Source organism: Clarias gariepinus, chromosome 2 (assembly GCF_024256425.1).
Source record: "Clarias gariepinus isolate MV-2021 ecotype Netherlands chromosome 2, CGAR_prim_01v2, whole genome shotgun sequence".
In the NCBI taxonomy this organism is placed as follows: Eukaryota; Metazoa; Chordata; class Actinopteri; order Siluriformes; family Clariidae; genus Clarias; species Clarias gariepinus.
In genome coordinates, this window is record NC_071101.1 from 17309802 (window position 1) to 17327508 (window position 17707).

General features: G+C 36.8%; 1 protein-coding gene across 1 annotated transcript; it reads left to right on the forward strand.

Annotated features, from left to right (window-relative positions):
* Positions 1–2556: 2556 nt before the first annotated feature.
* pmt (phosphoethanolamine methyltransferase) lies at positions 2557–16899 on the forward strand. Its single transcript, XM_053513953.1, has 12 exons — positions 2557–2735; positions 5759–5930; positions 7366–7521; positions 8356–8492; positions 10638–10795; positions 11172–11366; positions 12205–12294; positions 13653–13742; positions 13823–13945; positions 14694–14825; positions 15840–15956; positions 16123–16899. Exons 1-12 carry the CDS (start codon positions 2726–2728, stop codon positions 16231–16233), a joined length of 1491 nt encoding a protein of 496 aa, XP_053369928.1. The 5' UTR covers positions 2557–2725; the 3' UTR covers positions 16234–16899.
* The last annotated feature ends 808 nt before the right edge of the window (positions 16900–17707 follow it).

The window sequence follows — 17707 nt, forward strand, 5'->3', positions numbered from 1 at the left end:
CGATTTGAGCTACAGTAGCTCTTCTATTAAATTGAATTACACGGGCCATCCTTTACTCCTCATGTGCACCAGTGAGCCTTTGCCACCTATGATCTTGTTACAAGTCCACTGGTTTTCCTTCCTTGGATTACTCTATCCATCACAATTTGACCCTTGTCAAAGTCACCTAAATCCTTATTCTTGACCATTTTTCCTGCTTCCAACACATCAACTTTAGAAAAAAGGTTCACTTGCTGCCTAATATATCCCACTTCAAGCCGCTATTGTAACAAGATATTGAAAATGTATTGTAGCTACTGTGAGAAGAGCCAAATTGTACTGGCTAGACAACTGGGTTAGAGCAACTCCAGAACTGCAGGTCTTGTTGGATGTTCCCAGACTGCAGTGGTCAGGACATACCAAAAGTAATCCAAAGAAGGAAAACTACTTCAATGTTAGCCAGGTGGTCATGGTGTTATGGCTGATTGGTTGTATATAGGATGTAAAATTAAAGAAGATTACTAGAACATTATGTGGAAATTGAAAGTGAGTGCAATAAGAGTGTTGAGATCTTTATATCAGCTGTTTAACAAATATCAATTTTGGTGTATTATTGTATTAAGAGCCTATATTCTGTTATATTCTGCTGAAGTACTTAATACCTATTTCTGTAACCAACAATAAAAAAAAAAATAATGAATCGATATTAGCTGATGGTCCGCTGATATTCTCGGCTTTCTAGATGTCTGTATCCAAAATTGCACGCATGGCGTTCAAAAACGGGAACTGCACAAAGCGGGAAGCCAGTCACACTGCACACTGCTGCGTCACTCACGGAGTGCACGGGACGGTTATTACAGGGTTGCCAGGTTGATCTGATCTGAACCTTCCCGGCCGTAAACATCTTGTTTATCTAACTTAAAAAATACAAAGTTAACATATAAGTGCAGAAAGTATATTTATGTTATATGGACCTATTTCTATTGTAAGATATACTGCATTAAAAGAGGAAAAGGGGGGACTATGGTCTATTCTGCTTTATCCAGTATAGAGGAACCACGGGTGACCCGGAGCCTGTCCCAGGAGACTTAGAGCACAGGGAGTGATGCCAATCCATTGCAGGGAGCATACACACACACACACTTATTCACACACTACAGACAATTTGGGAACACCAATTTTTCTAATTTGCATGTCTCTGGACGGTGAGAAGAAACCGGAGTATACCCGGAGGAAACCCCATAAACATGGGGTGAACATGCAACTTCCATGCACACAGATCCAAGGCAGGCATCGAACCCGGACCCTGGTGGTGCAATGCGACAGTGCTAACCGCTTAGCTACCGTAATATAATTACTATAGCCACAATATTATTACATCAGAAATTTGTGTGAAATGCATATTTGCCCAAGAAAAGGCTAAGTAAAAGGTCGATGTCTTGCTTTTGCAGTAGCTGTTGATACTGTTGATACGGGTGTTGATATCTAGTTGGGATAGACATTTTGTCACTTATGGGCAATGACATAATCTTAAGCACATTTTAACTAAGTAACAATATATCTACAACTGCTCAAAACGACATCCTAAACATTTTAATGAATCTTTAAAAAAGAAAAATACTTGACATAATCACTTTGCTTTCCAATATACTATGTCCATTCATGAACAAGCTTTCGAGCTTTTGAGCCACAAATGAATTGAATTTCACCAAACAGGTGAAAGTCTGATGAAGCAAGATCAAGACTATAGAAAGGATACTTTAACACCTCGAAACAAAGTTTTTGCAGAGGGTCAACAGTGTGGCAAGAAGTGTGCGGATATTTGTCATCAGCCATGGAGGTAGACGAGTGTCCAGCTTCTTCTCGATAGTGAACACTTGTGCCAAATTCATTAAACTTTTCTATCCTTTCATACACACTTCCTGGTGACAGACCACTTTCTCCGAACTGCACACAAAGTCTTTGATAAATAACGGCACCAGGTACGCCCTCAGACCACAAAAAAAAAAATACATGCTGTTGGCCTTTTTTCAGATCACAAGTGGGGCTTTCATTTTTTCAGTAACTGGAGAGACAGCTTGAATGGAAAGGTTAGTGACACACTGCAGCACTGCAATTCAAAATGTTAGAGGTATCCATTATTCTCATCAGCAATGAACTGTAATTATTATTTTAAAAAATTAACAAGGTGTTTTCTCTACTTGTTACTTTTTTTATTAATTAATTATGCATGAAAATCCCAGGAGATCAACAGTTTTGTAATTATTCTAATCTGACCTGTCTTGCAACAACAATGGTACATATGAACATATAATGAACATATAATGAACATATAATGAACTATATCCCAAATAAATTGGTCAGTAACAGTAACTGTACATTAAAGTAGGTCTTCAATGGTCTCAAAAATTGTTGTAGGAATACTAAATGGTCTGAGTGGGAGTAAGCCTCTTAGCATAAAGTTTTCTTCCAGGCCAGCTTTGCTTTACAACGTCATTAATACACACAAACACACACTCTCACTTACCCCGCCCCCCCACCTTCTTTTTATCAGTGTGTGTGGTTGTGTACGTATGCCCTCACAGCTGGAAAGTGACAGTCAGTATTTAAAAGGGGGTCAGTCTGACGGTTTACCTGTCAGATTGTTAATGCTTGTATTTAATAGTCTTTTACAAACAACATAGCCTACTGTTTATAATTTTTTAGCTTGTACAGTAGAATAAGTTTGAGCATTTTGGCACACATTATGGACAAAGGTAAGACCACAATAATTTTTTATAAACTGTATGAACTGTGATTCATTTGCTTTTAAAGTTGTGGTTTGAATGACTTGTAGGCAGCATGCATGCACCCATTATGTGAGCACGTGATTTGATTGACAGCTGTGCTTTTCAATGGTTTACCATGATTCATCAGTACTTTAACAGCTACTGTGTGTTTCTTTGACAATGGTGGTAAAATGTGTTTGCCTAGCAAACTAGTGAATTCTTGTGTGAGGGTGAGAAATAAAGAGAGGTCATATACCCATTACTATGTAAAATTTAAAAATAAGGTATTTACAGGCTATAATACTGATTAAATTATTATCATCACTTCAGTAGATGCTATCTATATTTATCTATAATCTATATTTATTTGGTTCAGTTGTAATATATATATATATATATATATACTTTTGTCATAGTTAGAAATCACACTTCTGCACTTTTTTGGGACAAAAGGTTATGGCAGTCTTCCCAAAAACATTTGCATCAATTCTCATTTATATATATAATTAATTTATAAAACTGATAAATACTTTTTTGTAAAAATATATTTAAAAATAATGCACAAGGAGAAATATACAATAATTGTGGTATTTTGTTAATGCAACTGCTTATCCAGGCTTATTTATATACAGTAGCACTTATTTATATAACTCAACAATGCACATGGTCACAAAGCATATTTACAGAAATTCCAATATAAATTTAAATGTAAATTTAAAACAAATTAGCAAATTTAAAGAAACAAAGTTAACACTGACAAGGAAAAACTCATTCTGACAATAAAAGAAAGATGTCTTGGGAGGAACTGAAGTCAAAGAGTGAACCATATTCTCTTCTAGGTGACACCAGATGGTGTAGTGATTATGAGTCATTACTGTTTCCCAACGTATGCTATAAAATCTGACTATACTGAATGTGTTGAAAGAATACTCTGTATGGGCATCTAGTTTTTTTTTTTTTTCAGTAGATTGTAAAACTAAACCAATGACAACATCTACAGCAATTGATGTAGATGGTCAGCTTTCCATGTGGTGACTGAAATGTTCTCCAATGCCCCTAATGCTTTTTTTTTGCAACTAGTTCACATAATTGCCCATATCCATCGACCCCACAAAAAAATGCAGTGATCATTAATCCTGTTAGACTTTCTATCCTAAAAGAATACTTAAAACTTTCTATCCTGCTGTTCCCGCTGGCCTGGCATGAGTACAGGGATGCGCATAATATACAGTAGTGCCTTGCAAAGGTATTCATACCCCTGAAAAGTTCTGTATACAATTCAAGAGTTGCAAGTGCTCTTGTTATTAAACGTAATCCTGTTGTACTATCACATGTGCTCCTGTACTCTTGTGCTAAATGTACTTAGAATTGTAAACCAAAAAGCAATTGGTGAAGTCATTTGAATAACAACAAAAGAGATTAATTTAACCCTTAAAAATTGGTAGTGTTTTTTGATAGATGTCAAATTTATTTTAAGAATTTCCTTTTTTTTTTTCTTAGTAGCTTTACAAACTTGCCCCGCACCATGCTAACCACCTGGCATGACTTAGCTAGCTATCTAGCCAAAGTTATCTACCATAACTTTAGTCAAGAGTCATTGACAACTGAGAAGAAAACTAAATATCCCTATAAAGTATCTCATTCTGTGCCTGTCTAAACTCTGCATTCTTTAAATTAGATTCCACAGATAGAGATTTAGTCAATCAGTGAAGGTTCTCAGGAACACACTCACCAGCCATTACACTAACATTAAACAACACTCACCCACTTATTTTCTATACTGCTTATTCTGTACAGGGTCATGGGGGTCCTGAATGACCTTGGAAATGCCAATTAGCCTATTCTGCATGCATTCAGATTGTGGTAGGAAACCGAAAAACCTGGAGGACTCCCACCAAGCGCAGGGAGAGTATGCAAACTCCAGCACATAGCCCCTGGGGTCCTAGCAGGCAAAGAGATCAAGACTGCTGACCCAGCCCAAGATTGCTGACCCATCCTCTAAACTTCACAGATCTTAATTTGATCAATCACCCAAACAATCTGTTGCCAACATCCTACACCTCAGCATTATACACATTAACTTACCCCCAGAGCTGCTCAGGTGATACAAGGAAAACCCATCCATAAGTGTTTCTAATGTTACTGTTATGGCTGATCTGTGTATTCAGCCCAGCAAGACTTAGTCATCATTATCAGCTAATGCTGCTAGCAAAGGACAGCTAAGTAAATATCTTGTGCCCCTGTCTCCAGTTTAAATAAGAGTGGCTAGTTCCACTAGTTACGGTATGAAAAGGCATTAATTTTGGCTTCTAAATAATAATATTTCCCAAAAAGAAGACTTTATAAATTGGGGCTATGTTTAAGTATGAAACACAAATTAAAAGTCTGTTTCATAATTTGGGGATTTGTAGATCTAAGCTCTGCCCCCTGCTATAGTTTTCTTTATACCAGATACCAATAAAGAACCAGCACCTTTTTGAGTGCAAAGGATGTTAGGAAAATTATGTCGATACTGCAGACGTCATCAGGGACGATGGCTAACCAAATGACTCTTAGCCTTCAGAAGCTTGGCAGAAGTGAAGATTTCCCTACTTTCTCTACTGTAGAAGAGATTATGGAACATCAAACTTTACTTTAATATCTAAGTGTATTAACTAACTACAAACTGACAATAATGCAATCTAAAATGATATTACTTGAATAATATTGTGATCTTAATATCTCAAATTACTCATTTGATTAGTTAAATCAGGTGTGGTGGGAACTGAAGAAATAGTAAAATGTTCAGGGAAGGTTGGTTGAGAACCTTGATAGTACTAGTAAAAGAAATTAGACACAAAAGCTCCTTTCAGTGGATAATCAAAATAAATGCTTAAGTAGCCAACAATTACTTTTTCTACTGAAACAGCAAGGTTAACTAGACTTTTAGTTATTGTTAACTTAAATTAAGCCTCGTTTAATTTGCATGCAAAATGTTTAAGATATATTCAATTCTGTCTCTATGGAAAAAGAGCGAGCCACAATGATTGCATTCTGGAAGGAACATTCTCAGCATGCCACAGTAGAAGAGATGATGCTGGACTCCAAAGCGCAGCAGCTGACCAAGCATGAGCTGCCTGAGATCCTGGAGATGCTGCCCAGCCTAGATGGCATTGATGTGTTGGAACTAGGTGCTGGCATTGGGTTAGTGACATTATTGTTATTGTATGGTGCTAAATACCCTTTTTCTGTGCCACGTGTGTCAAATCAAGGTCTGTAAAAATACATTTGTTGCCATAGCCAACAATTAATTTTTTATGTGATGTAGAAATATGAAAAAGTTGTTGGCAGTTCCAACCTCAGCATCCTTCTACCACTATGCTCACAGTTTTGTTCAGAGGAGAGATTGTAAGAATATTGGTAGAAGGATGCTGAGGTTGAAACTGCCAGGCAGCATGTCTAAGGAAAGACCAAATAGGAGATTTATGGATGCATGAAGTTAGTTGGGGTGAGAGAAGAGGAAGTAGAGGATAGACTTAGGTGAAGGCAGATGATTCGCTGTGGCGACCCCTGAAAGGAATTAGCCGAGAGACAAAGAAGAAGAAGTAGAAATATGAAAAATGAAATCATGATAATTTTGTAACTTGTTAAACACAAATTAGTTCATTTAGGGCGCAAATGTACCATCAATATCATCATACGTATTTATAGCATTGTTAGAAAATATCTTTATGACAGTTCCAGATGATTGAAATAAGATTCTTTGCACCTTCAGGGTCAAGGGTTCGATTCCCAGCTTGTGCATGGAGTTTGCGTGTGCTGGTGTGCCCTGGGATAAGCTCCAGGCCTCCCACCACCATGTACATGACAAGCAGGATAGAAAATTAATGAATATTAATAAGGAAAATTGCACATTATTCTGATGCACTTACCCTTTTAGAGAAGTAAACCTCCAGTAGGCTAATTCTTACCTTTAAACAGCTATTTAGTCAGTTCTTTACTTTTAATCATTATAAACATTATATGGCCTAGTGCCATTTTAACGTTTTTTCAAAAGTTAATGTTGTAATTTTTTTAATGTAATAAAAAGTTACTATTTCCCTTCATTGTTTCAGTCACTTTTGTTTAAAACATAATGCTGATAAAGCCAATTAATGACACTAACATCAAGGCATTAAAAATTTTAAGAAACATTTAGATTTTTTCTTTTTCTTTATTTAATCTCTATGCAAACAACCAAATAGGTAAGCTGTTCAGAACGTTGGTAGTATATTAACACATTTTGGCTTTTTACAAATGTGGGTAAAAAGTCAATGCAAGTAGAACAGGGTTTTACAACACAGTCATTGGTTAAAATGTAATAAATGCATTTTATAAGAATAAATGTATTTACATTTTTTTTAAACAAACCTTGGAGAGGTTTAAACTCTCACACTCATCCTGGTGACACTTTGAATGTAAAAGTAGTATTAAAAAAAACTTTTTTAAAGAAAGCAATAAGTAACATTAAAAGTCTTACAATCAATGTAATACATTTTCTGTAGATTGCTGTAGATAAGCATAGAACATAGTAATATAAAATAGTTATGACAATGATTATTTAACGTAAGCTATTTAATATGACCCTTGATCTTTTCAGACGATACACAAGTCACCTCATTGGCAAGGCACGTCATGTGACGGCCGTGGACTTTATGGAGAACTTTGTGGAAAAAAACAAGGAAAAGAACAGTCACCTTGGAAATGCCGAGTTTATCCAAGCAGATGTCACACATCTGGAATTCCCAGAAAGGAGGTGGGGATGGGAATAGAAAGAACTGTCTTGTTTTCTTATTTATTTAATTAAGTGGATTTATGAGACAATGAACAAGTTGGCAACCTACAAAAAATTGAAGTTGGCAACAGCAATGAACTGCCAACCCACAAATATTTATTGCCTAATCTAAGCCACAGAACACTAGTGAGCAAATTATTAAAACAAGTTTTGTCTTCAAAAGTGGTTTTTGATACATTTTCACTTAATTTGTGAAACCAGACACAATAGGGTTTTGTACCTACACAGTAGCCTAATTTCTTCTGTAAAGAGTTAAATGCTACCTAAAAATGTTTTGCCGCTATTTTCCACTTGCAGTCAGTGTCAGTGTCCAGTGCTTCCCAAACCAATGTTCAGCTGATTCTTCATTGAAGTGGGTGTGGTAGAAGAGGGTTGAACTATTACATGAGGGTAGAACTATTACATGAAGAAGCAGTGAGGTGAACTTCACCTTCAAACTTCAAACTTTTACCCAAGTTAGTAAACTAAGTAGATGAATATACTGTTGCCTGCATGCTAAAAAATGTACTGCATAATTTCCATTAAAACATTATGTGGTACAACAAAATGGGCATGATTTTTATTATAAGCAGGTGGAATTCCATAGAATAACATTAATATGTCCAGGCGACATTGCTTGGCCTTGGCCTTGGTCAAACCCACCAGGATCTTAAATAGATTTTTCACTGCTGAATCATTTTTGAATAATGATGGAATTCAGGGTTCAGAACTGGGTAGTGAGTGTAGTGAGCGTAATACTGTACTTGGTATTGCACTAAAACAATACAGTAAATGTTTAATGTTGTATTTCTACAGTTTTGACCTGATTTTTTCGAACTGGCTGCTCATGTACCTGAGTGATGCAGAGCTGTGCTCACTAACAGAGAAGATGCTGTCCTGGCTTCGTCCCAGCGGTTACCTCTTCTTCAGAGAATCCTGTTTTCACCAATCAGGTTAATGTTTAAAAAATGCACAGTTTCGTTAGCTGAGCACTCGCGCAGCTGTGTATGCTGGTGTGGAGTAGGACGCTGGGCAAAAGTCTGGGCAAAGTGGGCAAAAGATAGATACAATTATGACTGTTTAGCTCTCTAACTCCTGTACAGGCTAGGTACCTAACATTTGCTAAGCTCACCTCAGTAATGTCAGGGTGCCTCAGTCTAACGTAAGCGGAAACACATCGCCCTCGCGTATATAACGTTAACTGTCTAAAATACCTGTAAACTAACAGAAACATATTTTATTACAAATATAAATACAGTGGAACCTCGGATTACGAGTAATGTGGTTTACGAGTGTTTTGCAAGACGAGCAACAATTTTTAATAATTTTTTACTTGAAAAACGAGCATTGTCTTAGTTAACAAGCACCGAGTATCATGTTTCACGCATGCGCTTCTTGTTTTAACAACGAGCGTTACGTCATCACAAGTGAGCCAACGGTTTTTCTCTCTCTTGCAGCAGAATTGTAGGTAATTGTCTCTCCTGCTGGGTGAATACACACACGCGCTGTGTGTGTGTGTGTGTGTGTGTGAGATGTGAGAATACACACACGCGCTGTGTGTGTGTGTGTGTGTGTGTGAGATGTGCGTGTGCGCACACTCATGCGAGTGTGACTAGGGATGTTCCTTGCTAATTTTTAAACGGTTTTAAAAACGGTCTCTCCGTTAATGTGTGTGTGTGTGTGTGTGTGTGTGTGTGTGTGTGCGCGCACATTTTACACACATACACTGCATGCACATAATTAACTCCATAGAAAACCCTTATCTGTCGGGGTTTAATTTTACATTTTTTTAAGGTAAAGTACAGGTTAATTTGTTTTATTTTTACTTTATATTTTGTATTAATTATATTTATGTATTTATTTTTTTGGGCTGTAGAACGAATAATTTAAGTTTCCATTATTTCCTATGGGAAAATTAAATTTGGTTTAAGAGTGTTTTGGAATACGAGCCCACTTCCTGAACGAATTAAGCTCGTAATCCGAGGTTCCACTGTACTCAATAAATACTCACCAAAATAATAAAAAGTTCACAAAACAGCCATTTTCACCTTTTTAGTGCAGCGTCAGTCTGACAGGGGGGAGGGGAGGGGGTCTTATAAATCACGTGATTGCATCACAACAAAGGTAAATTGCTGGCTCAGCTTGATTTTTTTATTTTTTTAGTCTGTGTCTCCAAAGTTTTCAAGAACCCAGTGTTACCTGATGGCGCAACAAATACCACTGTAAGAACTTGGGCCAACACTCACTCACTCACTTATCTTCTATACCACTTTATCCTGTATTTAGGGTCGCAGAGACCTGGAGCCTATCCCAGAGGGCACGAGGCCGGGTACACCCGGGATGAGGTGCCAATCCATTGCAGGGCACACACACATACAGTACAGTACACACGCTTACATTATGGGCAATTTGGGAACGCTAATTAGCCTAACCTGCATATCTTTGGACTGTGGGAGGAAACTGGAGTACTCGGAGGAAACCCACCAAGCATGGGGAGAACATGCAAACTCGATGCACACAGAGACGGGAATCGAGTCTGGCAGGGAATCGAACCCAGACCCTGGATTCGGGCCACTCCTAAAACACTCCTAGGGCCAATCCTAAAGCAGAGACAACGTCAGCTGTCATTGCCTAAATTAAGCAGCAAAAGAACTAGACCATTGCTCAGTGGTGCAAAATTTTGCATTTCATTTGAAAATCAAGTTTCCAAAGTCTGGAGAAAGAGTGGAAAGGCACAAAGTCCAAGTTGCTTAAAGTTCAGTGTAAAGTTTCATGTGTTCAGGTGCCAATCTCATCTGCCATGTGTTGGTCCACTGTGGTTTTGTGCTAAAGGAGCCCCGACCAAGTATTGAGTCCATACATGAACATACTCTTCAGAAGTTGGACCTTTCTGTATTGTGAATCCTTTTGATTCATCTTAGCAAAATTCTAATATTTTGAGATGCTGGATTTTTACTGAACAATTTTTTAAAAGATAATATAAAAAATAAAATATTTTACTTTAAATGTAATGAATCTAAAATTTGAGTTTCACTTTGCTTTAAATAAAATTATGAAATGCCCAAATAACCAATAACTGCTTTCTTTGTCCTTTACAGGGGACAGTAAGAGAGACTTTAACCCCACTCACTACCGTAGTCCTGCCCATTACAACCATCTAATAACATCAGTCATATGGGTGGAGTCAGGGGACGGGTGTAAACAATCCTATGGGTTTGATACAGTTCTAAGCAGAACTGTACAGACCTACATTAAGGTATAAATAATTTATTTTATTTTGTTACTGAGAAATATCGTATGAATTATTTACATTTATATCTAGATTCAATTTAATCACTTCAATGTAGAGCCTAATGATAGCTCTTCTGATGTTCTGCTGTAGTAATCAATCATGACTTTAGATCTTTCCAAATGATGCACAAATTAGATTGCTGGCTCTGTTGATGAATGTATTTGTATCATCATGCACATACACTAGAGTATTTAGTCATGCTAAAGGGTTTTTTATATTAGCATGCTGTGATAAGTAAACAGTACCACTTAAGACGCTGGTTATAATGCGATTTCTTTTTAGGTATGCATTAATAAAAAATACTAAGGACATATCATTAGAACATGTACATTACTTTCAGATGAAGAAGAACCAGAATCAAGTGTGTTGGCTGATGCAGAAAGCTTGCCGGGACTTGGTCCAGCAGCACCAAGGACTCTTCAGCACTTTCCAGCAGTTCCTGGACAACCAACAGTACACACGCAGGGGAATTCTCCGATATGAGAAGATGTTTGGCTCTGGTTACGTCAGTACTGGTGGACCCAGCACCACCAAGGTAAGGAGCAAGAAGACATAAAGGGAAAGGGCCAAGGTTTAAAACACACAAGGTGGAAGTGTTACCTACGGTACTGTAGTAAAGCAGGAAGAGAACTCCAAACTGCTTTAAAATAATCAAAAACATTATGTTTTGCGATGGTATGATTAGTTTGGATAAATTGAAACATACAGCATTGCAGTTACATTTTAATTAATGTTTAAAAAGCAACTATATACCTATTTTGTTTTAAATCACATTTTATTTGTGAATATAAAGATTGATAAACATTGTATAGCATGACTATAGTATGTAAGTAATTCTAGTTTTTTTGTTTGTTAGTTAGTTAGTTTTTGTTTTTGTTTGTTATTCATTCATACCTGTATAAAAAAAAAACTTAATGGATTGGAACTCTACACCCATAAAGCAACATCATCTGAAAATTTAATATACAATGGAGAGAAAGCATGTAGACATTAGAATCTTCAACTTTGCTAATAAAGTACAAAAGTACACTGACCACATGCTCCTCCGGTGTCATGAAATTACCTGATCAACTGCATAATGCATAAGCATTTAGACACAGGTCATGACCGTCAAATTAGACATGTAAAAAGGAATCAACCAGTAATCAACTTCATACTGTACAATAAGAAATGTCTTTGTGTTCTCATGTCCAAGTATTGTATTTTGTTTGCAAGGAATCTTTGATTTTTTTCCTTTATGAACTTGAAAATGGGAAATTCAGAATATAAAAATTTTCTGCTGATATTTACACAGAATTAAGTACAGTTTGGTGTCATAGGACACCGTTCACTTGTTTTCTTTTATTTGTAATATTTTCTTTCATCCTCTTTAGGAGTTTGTTGCCTTGCTGAGCCTTAGGCCAGGACAAAAAGTTCTTGATGTGGGATGTGGAATTGGTGGAGGGGATTTCTACATGGCCAAGGTCAGCTACATGGTCACTGACTAACTAGTCAACTTAAAAGAATTCAGGATGATAGGATGGTTGGTCTGTCAGCTGCCTGATCTTAAAATTGACTGGTTGTATAAATGTGTTAAAACTGTTTTTCTGATTTTGGTGAAATTGTTTTGTGTTGTTGGTGTGTTTTTTTATATGCATGATTTTCTTATCTTGCATACATGCATATTACCTAACTGTCTTCTTCCTAAGTGTGATACCTCTCCAAAAATATATACCTTGGAACCTTGGATTACGAGCATAATCCGGAAGTGTGCTCCTATTCCAAAACACTCATTCAAAATTTTTATTTTCCCATAAGAAATAATGGAAACTCAAACTATTCGTTCTTCACCCCAAAAAAATACATAAAAGTAATAAATACAAAATATAAAGTAAAAATAAAACAAATAAACCTGCACTTTCCCTTAAAAAAAAAAAAAAAAAAATCCTGACAGATAAGTGTTTCCGTTTGTGCACGCAGGCGCTGACACACACATTATCGGAGAGACTGTTTTATCTGAAAAATTATGAAGGTACATCTCTAGTCACACTCGCGTGAGCGCATACTACCGGAATCACTGCTGTAAAGTAGAAAAAAAATATGAACCTGCACTTTACCTTTGAAAAGAATTGCGACAGAGCGGAGTTTCTGTGTAAGGCAGAGAGTGTGTGTTACCTACCCCTCCTCCTCTCAGCTTCACACACCCTCTGTCTTACACAGAAACTCCGCTCTGTCTCGATTTTTTTTAAAGGTGAAGTGAAACATGACAGGCTGATAAAGAGGGAGAAAAAAAAATGGATTTCCACCCTCTAATGAGGCTTGCTTTTGCTTTATACACATGCACACACATGCGCTGTACAAACACGCTTACAAACACAAAATAAAATGTGTTTCACACACACAAACACACACACACACGTGGTCACAGTGTTATAGTAAACAGTACACGCGCGCACGGATGTTGATTATACCAGTAAGAGACGAGCACTAAGATCCAGCAGGGGAGACGATTACAATTCCGCAACGCAAGACAGAGAAAAACCGTTGGCTCAATTGTGACCACGTGACACAAACAAGTCAAAACAGGAAGCACATGCGTAATACATGATACTCGGTGCTCGTAAACCAAGACTTCCTCGTTTTTTAAGTCAAAATTTATTAAAAATCTTTGCTCGTCTTGCGGAACACTCGTAAACCACGTTACTCTTAATCCGAGGTTCCACTGTATTCTGTGTATGTATGCATTCTGTTTGAACTTGCTTAATGCTCAGTGAAGTCAGAGGTACCAGGTCAATTTATGCTTTCCTAAATGGCCTCACTGGCTGGTTTGTTTGATTGACAGACCTTTGGGGTAGATGTTTTGGGAATGGACTTGTCATCAAACATGGTGGAGATCGCTATGGAGAGGGCTGTGATAGAAAAACTACCATCTGTAAGTGACACTCCACAGGAAGGATTTTCAATGTGATTACACTTCTTTAAACACTTAACTACATGCCCATTCTGCTTTAGGTGCAGTTTGAGGTGTCAGACGCTACTAAGAGAAGATTTCCAGATAGCTCATTTGATGTAGTTTACAGCAGAGACACCATTCTGCACATCAGTGATAAACTTGGACTCTTCAAAAAATTTCATGTGAGTTTGTGTGTGTGTGTGTGTGTGTGTGTGTATGTGTGTGTGTGTGTGTGTGTGTGTGTGTGTGTGTGATAATGCTGGTCCATTGCTGAATTCAACCAAAAGTCATAGAATTTTTTAGCTTCCAGTTAGGAAAAACAAAGATACTTCTCGACGAAGAATCCTGTTCAGAAACTCTACAGGGGCAGTCTAATCCACCCAGCGGGTAACAACGACTCAACATGGCTGTTTACAGCATTAAACAAAGTAGAATTTCTTTATTTGTAAATGAATTATTCTGTGTACACAAGAGCGTACTTTACATCAGTAAACATGCAGACACATCAAGCTATCATCACAGGCTAAGTAGGCTAATTGTTACTAGCAAAGCTGAACACAAAGGTGAGTTTCCCACTTTGTAGCACAGATATACAGTATATATATTGCGACTTCTGAGTTACAATGAATGCAGCAGATGTCCTGAATTACCTTAACTGCAAAGAATTGCTGCCCTCTACTGGTCATGTAAATTATTTCAGGATTATTTAATCTAGAAGTCATTAAAGAATAGACTTCCAGTTTCAATTCATGGAGGAAAAAAAAGTATTACCTGCAATACTGGGATGCAAATCCATTGTGGTGGTGTACAGAAATAAAATTCCATAAATCATATCTGCTCTCCAAATACTTATAGACCAGACCGAATGGAGTAAAAATGTACCAGTTGTCGATTTGGGGTGTCTCATTATAATTTTTTGTTTGTTTGTAGTCATGGTTAAAGCCTGGTGGGAAGCTGCTAATCAGTGATTACTGCTGTGGAGAGAAGCCATGGTCTCCTGTCTTTCATGAGTATGTTAACCAGAGAGGTTACATCCTCTATACACCACAGACATATGGCAAGGTGAGCCACGATAAACTTAAATACCTGAAAATAGTATTACTAACTTTAATTGGATAAAACTACTGATGAAAGATCATTTGTCTGTTGGTCACAATCCAGTAGATATCAGCATCGTCAACAGTGGAGAGGCTTTGAATGGGGGAGCAGGGGTTTATTTATTGAAACAGGCCTATTCAAAAGTAACTTACAAATTTTCACATTGACAACAAAATGTCAAGATATATAGTGTGTATAATTTTTTTGGCTGACTCTGTCTATAAATGGATACATTTGATCACATTATACACACATGGATATATCTGTGTACTGTGTATATATACTGTGTGTGTGTGTGTGTGTGTGTATATATATATATATATATATATATATATATATATATATATATATATATATATATATATATATATATTGCCAAAAGTATTCGCACACCTGCCTACACATGCATATGAACTTAAGAACTTGCCTCTTACTGTATGTATTATATACATTATATACATTTATTTGTTAATGTTGTTTTCACACATACTCTCAAATTTTTATTAGTTTTCCTGTGGTACAGTAAGATTTATAACTGACATCCTACAAATTTTCCATGTCTGCACGTCTCTAGCTAGATAGAAAAGATAAACGAGATAAAACAAATGTGCCTCACGAAAGCTAGAGAAACAGAGTTCTTCATCATCTGCAGAACCAAAGCTAAAAAAAAAAAATATTTGAATCTGGTTTCCTGTCACATACTGTATGTCTATATTTACCTTGATAATGTGCTTCAGAAAAAAAACAGAGACTAAAAGCACTAAATGCTAAAAGCACATTTTAGACTTAATGCAACAGATATTTATCAAGCATAGATGAAATATTCACACAGTCTACCTAAATAGCTGTGCTACATATGTAAATATCTTATGTTTGTTATATTTTAAATGTTTAATTGCGATCTTATCGGTTTTGGCTGTGTGTGTGTGTGGGTGTGGGTGTGGGTGTGGGTGTGTGTGGGTGGTGTCTGTCTTTTAGTTCTTGGAAAAGGCCGGGTTCACTAATGTGAGAGCAGAAGACAGAACTGCCCAGTTCATTGAGGTGATAAAGGCTGAGCTTAAGAGAGCAGAGAAGACTAAAGCAGAATTTATACAGGTAAAATAACACACACACACACACATACACAAATGCACACACAGAAGTATCTAGATAACCCTTACAAATGTTCATAATTTACTTACAATTAAAGTTTACAAGCAGATCACAAGCATGATGTAAAGATGTTATGAATGGGTTATAACACTCTTCTGCCTTCATGCAGGAGTTTTCCCAGGAGGACTATGATGATATAGTAAATGGTTGGAAAGAAAAGTTGCAGCGCTGTGAAGCTGGAGATCAACGCTGGGGTCTATTCATTGCCGACAGAGACTGAATGAATAAGAAAGCCAACTCCTGCGGGATCTATAGAGCTTGTGCAGCTATGTCACATTGTCACATGATTTTTGTCGATTTGGTCATCTTGCCGGTCGTATTCGCACCTCTACAGTTGTCAACCTTCCTATTCCTTCTCTTGAGTTAAAAAATTTTGCTTTATCTAAGGTTATAAATATTATTCATAATACTTTATCCTGTATGCAGGACATGAGGCAGGGTACACTCTGGATGGGTGCCAATCCATTGCAGGACACACATAAATACACACACTCACATTCACACACTGCAGGCAATTTGGAAATGCCATTAAACCTAACCTGCATGTCTTTGGACTGTGGGAGGAAACCGCCTGTGTTACATGCCAAAGTGCCCTTGAGTTACTATCCTGTGGTTTATCAAAACTGTAAGACTACAAAACAAAGCAAATATGATTTTAGTCTGTAATAATCTATGACTTGTGATGAACAGCCAAAGATTAAATGTGTGTTTAGATTCATATTTAAGTATCGGACAACATTCAATTAATCATTTGTCCCCCAAAGCTGTTATAATGCACTAAATAACCAACAACTGATACGATTGTACTAGATTAGCCGCATTTGAGAAAATAAGCTGTTCTCACATTTACTAAGGTCTGAAAAGAATAAATTTTAAAACAGTCTAACTGTTTGTTTCTTTACATCTATTACTGTTTTTACACCTTTAGTTAGAAGATAGACCTATTGCACATGTTCACTAAACATCTGCATAAATGTTCACTGCAGGACTTTCCCTAAGCAATGGTGTGTAATTTCACTTTCTGAGATTATGCACTTCGGCACAGCTGCCATGCTGAGAGTATTCCTACCTGTCCTATACATGTGTCTATGTGTCGTGTACCTTTTCCATGCAGTAAAACTGTAAGAGAAGTTTGTCCTAATTTAGAGGGTCAAACCAAAGTGCAGGCATGAATAATTTAAATCAGTCTCAAGCACTTCCAGATAGCCTTAGTCTTAAAAAGGTGGTAAAAGTTACATACTTGCACAATAGACATGAGGAACAAGTTTTTTACCGAGCCTGTTTATGATTCTTTTTGAAGGTTTTGCCCAAGAGATATTTAATATTGAGGTTAAAAAGAAATGTTTTAAATACATTACAATGATAATATTGGAAGGCATTTATATTTTTCCTATTACACCAGTGAGAGCAAAACTGTATCACATTTTCTATCCCACATAATTTGGCAGTTCACCAAACAGCAAGTCTCTGACGACCTCCTACTGTTTCACTTGTGCGGGACCGGCAATATGGCGGCATCACATGCTCCAGATCAGAGAGATCAAACACACATGATAATCTGATAAAGATTTAAATTAAAATTCCAGAAGTTAAATTATTGTGCAAAATATTAGATTAAATAAAATAATATTATAATTTTGCAAATCAAAACAGCAGAATATGGCATGGTGTTTATTTTAAAGAATTTTAAGCAG

Excerpts from the sequence above, each read along its gene's own strand:
- pmt (XM_053513953.1), top strand. Across the intron at positions 7,522-8,355 it reads CTGGAATTCCCAGAAAGGAG|TTTTGACCTGATTTTTTCGA; the intron begins GTGGGGATGGGA and ends GTATTTCTACAG. Across the intron at positions 15,957-16,122 it reads CTAAAGCAGAATTTATACAG|GAGTTTTCCCAGGAGGACTA; the intron begins GTAAAATAACAC and ends GCCTTCATGCAG.